At 39.0% G+C, this 4,799-nt stretch overlaps 1 protein-coding gene across 3 annotated transcripts in view; it reads right to left on the reverse strand.

Moving 5' to 3' along the window:
• MRRF (mitochondrial ribosome recycling factor) overlaps window positions 1–4,799 on the reverse strand; it is a 69,083-nt gene that overhangs the window by 43,275 nt on the left and 21,009 nt on the right. For all 3 annotated transcript variants that reach the window (XM_017884230.1, XM_017884229.1, XM_017884231.1), the window contains exon 3: window positions 2,835–2,990. In XM_017884230.1, coding sequence (XP_017739719.1) covers window positions 2,835–2,990 — 156 coding nt within the window. The remainder of the gene's footprint in view (window positions 1–2,834; window positions 2,991–4,799) is intronic.

Consider the following 4,799-nt stretch of genomic DNA (forward strand, 5'->3'; position numbering starts at 1 on the left):
AAAAAAAAAAAAAAAAAAAAAAAAACTGTACTTATATTTCATAGGGTTTTTATGAAGATTAAATGACAGAACATAGGAAAAGCACTTAAACTGTGTCCCAGTAAATGCTATTATTACTTCTTGACATTCTGTGTTTTAATTTCTCTAATATACTCTAATATTCTCTAATTAAACTCTGTTCTGAATTGCTTCAGGACCCTTGCATATATTTTTCCTTCTACTGCGAACACTCTTCTCTGTTCAGATAAATCCTGCTCATTCCTTAACAGTCAGATACAGTGGCATTTAATCTCGGCAATCTTGTCTCACCTCCTAGGCTGGATTACAAACCCCTTTTATAAGCCCCCAGCATCCGAGCACATTTCCGTAATAATGACAATTCTCTATATTTACTGAAAACTTCCTATGAGCAAGACATCATGATAAATGCTTTCTATAATGTATTTGCTGTCAATATCATATTAACTCTATGAGACAGTTATTTTTTTTTTTTTTTTTTTTTTTTTTTTTTTTGAGACGGAGTCTCGCTCTATCGCCCAGGCTGGAGTGCAGTGGCCGGATCTCAGCTCACTGCAAGCTCCGCCTCCGGAGTTTACGCCATTCTCCTGCCTCAGCCTCCCGAGTAGCTGGGACTACAGGCGCCCGCCACGTCGTCCGGCTAGTTTTTTGTATTTTTTAGTAGAGACAGGGTTTCACGGTGTTAGCCAGGATGGTCTCGATCTCCTGACCTCGTGATCCACCCGTCTCGGCCTCCCAAAGTGCTGGGATTACAGGCTTGAGCCACCGCGCCCGGCCGAGACAGTTATTATTTCTATCTTACAGACAAGAAAACTGAGGCATACAGAGTAACTTGCCCAAGATCACAACAGCTCTTAATGGAGCCTGAATTCAAACCCAGGTCTGACCAACTCCAAAGTCATTTGGTCTTCACCACTCAGCTTTGCTGTATGGTTTTATACATATTGGTTTACTTGTTTGACCCTTCACATCAGGTTCTAGGCTCCTGGAAGGTGAGGACAATATATTTTCTCTCTGTATCAACAGCACATATTAATCAGCACAGAAAACATGTTCAATAATGCTTTGATGATAAATGAATGCATGCATGGATGGATGAAAGGGAAGAGGACAACAATGAATAAACAAATAAACTTGTATCTAGACAACTGTTAAAAGGTGTCAGTTATCTGGGAGACAGAAATTGCTGTGAGAAAGAGGAAAATGTAGGGGGGTACCTGTTGGTTCAAACGGTAATGAAAGATAAAATGGAAGAATCTGGCAAAAGAGACTAGCTAAATTTAGTCTGTTTCATCCAGTCTCTTCATGGCCCCAAGTTCTATATAGAACATTATACAAACATAATCCTGAAGAGAAAGGGAAGAGGAAATACCAACAGGAGGCCTTTTGAAATGGATCTTAATTCAGTCTTCCTGATTTGCCATAAGATCCTTTGCCACAGAAGTCCCCACACAGACTTTTCAGAATGCAATTGTAGTGGTTACCATTCCTAAATCCATATCAACACAGTGCATCAAATCCTTTTCCCTCAATCTGTCCCAAGCGAGAATCTCCCTCAGCCTCATTCCTGCCCCTCATTTTCTCAGAGGTTAACATTTAACAAATTACACTCCCAACCTCTTTCCAGGCCCATCATCTTTTTAAGTTCAACAAGAGTGGAGCTTGCTGGCTAATTTTAAGTATCACATTTCTCCCTGAGCTCCTCTCAAACCGCTCTCTGGTTTCGGCTGCAGAATGTTAACAGGCCAGAAAGCACAGGGGAGACAGAGCACTTTATCAGTTTCATACCTAAAATAATAAGCAAGTTTAAAATAAACAGTTGAGAGAGATTGAATGGCACGCTCTACTGTCAGCAAAGGCAGAAATGCCCCAGCCCAAAGGTTGACAAATGACGGGAATGCTCTTCTAGTTTCACACTGGATCTCATCTCTGAACTCGGTATGTTTCTGATAGTGTTTATAAGTGGAGCTGTATTTTTCACTTGGTTTTCTTAAGAGCGAACTATTTCTAGTTTTCTTATGAACTACCCTAATCAAGACATGAGTACAAGCAGCCCAAGCTCCCACAGGTACCTTCAGAGGGGGGTCCCAGGTTTGACTTTAGGATGATGACAATTTGCAAAAGGCTAATTTAACAGCAATTAGATTTTTCCTGCCTGCTTGAACCATCAGCTGACAACTCACTTCTCCATCACATCTGCAAACAGTTCGCCTAGACAGTTCTGACATTTCCCACTTAGAAAAGCCCCTTTCAGGAAGTTATTAACCCAAACGGAATATTCCTGGTCAAGCTCAGGGGTACAGAAATGCCTCACATGGGCAGGTCTGTATCCATTTGGTTCCCAGTAAGGGATAAGAACTGCCAAACCGGACAAATTGGAAAAATCAGACCAAAGATGTCAGTTACTATGATACTACCTAGATGTGTTTATAGTACATTCATAATAAAAATCTCATTTTTTTGAGAGTATAATTCCATGATAGCAAAGACAATACCTATTTTTGTTCACTACTATGCACTAGCACAATGCCTAGTTCCACAGTAGACAAAAATTTGCTGCATGGATAAATAAACGTAGTGTTAACTATGCGCCAGGCACTATGCTAGAACCATAATATATGTTACCTCATTTATTTTAACTCTCACCCCAAAGCTGTAAGTTAAGAATCAAACAAGAAAACAGAGGACCAGGAAACTAAAGTAACTGCCCATGGCCACCAGTTAGTAAGTGGTAAAGCTGGAACTAAAACTCAACTCTGCCAAACCCATGCTCTTTCCATTACATCCCTCCCCAGAACACTGGTTCAGTCACTAACCTGGTGAGGTCCTTATATTGAGAGTCTTATTGAAATTATCCTTGAGTGCTTCTATCACAGACTTCATTTCTTCATTCACCTCTTCCAAGTTGATTATATCCTCAACCAAGGCAGCATTAATATTCACTCTGGTTTGGGAGTGTCCTTTCCCTTTGGCTAAAAAGTGAACATTCAGTGAATAAAACAGCAGCAGCATAAACAGAGCCAATAAGCAATTGGTGAAGAAGTGCCTACTATGTACAGGGAAAAATGTCAAGTGTTAGAAAATTATAAAACATTATCACTCCACTAAAAAAGAGCCTATATTAACTGAGTGTCAGCTGTGCTAAACACCTTCTCAGATACTAGTGAGGAGACAGACTTTATAATCAGACATCCCAGGTTAAAAGTCTGGTTATAATGCATACTAGCTTTATGACCTTGGGCAAGTTACCTTTCTGAGTATCAAGTTCCCTACCTATAAAAGAATAACAACATCTATATTGCAAGGTTGCTACAAGGATACAAATTAAGTCATTCAAACACCTAAAAGAACACTATTCACATGGCAGGGAATCCATAACTAAATTAATCCCTTACTTTTCAGAAAAGTAAACAGAAGATGAGAAAAGCAAAGCTACTTGCCTAATGTCACAGGTCAGGAAATGGAAAAGTCAAGATCTGGTTCCAGATCTGCCTAATTTTAAACCCATGAACTTTCTACTAGCCCATCTCCACAAAATCTAATTAGAGAGACAGGAAATACATTAATTCATTAAAAAATGAACACTAAGACAAGGATACGCACATAGCTGATGGCTGGTACAGAGTACAGACAGAAGGAACAACAGTAGTTTACAGACATTAAACACTACCAATGGTAGAGACAATGGCTTATATTTTAGAAAATCAACAGCATTGGGAGCTGAACATAATTTCATTTTATGTCTAAATCATCCTAGTGATTTTTCATATACATTTTATGTGTATACATAGATGATTTCTGTGAGTGATGCAAATATTCTCGCATTTCTTTTATAGGGGATGGGGAAGGAGAAAAATAAAATTTTAAATAATATTTACAGTTTATTCATTAAACATTCAACAAACATTTATTGAGATTCATTCAATAAATTCTGTTGAACATCTACAGTGAGCTCAATCCTGCACTATTTGTGTAGCATATTATAACTTGCAATGCAATTTCAAGTACATTCTCCTCCTTGCTATCCAAGATTGCTCTCTGAGGTAGGAAGAATAGAGATTAGTATTGCCCTCATTGCACAGATGAGAAATCAGAGGCACAAGTCATTTGAATGTTTTGCCCAAAGTAAACAACTGGTAAGCAACAGAGTGATTTTTTAAAACATTTATTTGCCCACATTACCATTATGATTTGAAACCAATGGCTTAGGTTTTTTTTTTTTTTTTTCAGAACTGACAGAAGATGTGGGGCTTGGCATGGTGGCTCACGCCTATAATCCCAGCACTTTGCGGGGCCGAGGCGGGCGGATCACGAGGTCAGGAGCTCAAGACAAGCCTGACCAACATGGTGAAACCCCATCTTTACTAAAAATACAAAAATTAGCCAGGCGTGGTAGCATGTGCCTGTAATCCCAGCTACTCAGGAGGCTGAGGCAGAAGAATCGCTTGAACTCGGGAGGTGGAGGTTGCAGTGTGCCGAGATCGCACCAGTGTACTTCGGCCTGGGCGGCAGATTAAAAAAAAAAAAAAAAAAAAAGATGTGGATCTTCGGATTGAGAAACACAAGTTTCAAATACGACAATAAAAGTAAATTCACACCCAGACATGTTGTGACTGCAGAAAACAAAGGACAAACGAGATCTTTATAAAAGCCCAAGAGAAAAGACAAATTATCCATGAAGGATTAAAATTTAGAATACTTTCCAGGAGCAACAACAGAAGCCAGAAACAATGGAAATAATATCTTCAACCTTAAAGTTCTTTTTTTTTTTTTTTTTTTTT

The sequence above is a fragment of the Rhinopithecus bieti genome, unplaced genomic scaffold (genome assembly GCF_001698545.2).
Source record: "Rhinopithecus bieti isolate Rb0 unplaced genomic scaffold, ASM169854v2 scaffold_13710, whole genome shotgun sequence".
In the NCBI taxonomy this organism is placed as follows: Eukaryota; Metazoa; Chordata; class Mammalia; order Primates; family Cercopithecidae; genus Rhinopithecus; species Rhinopithecus bieti.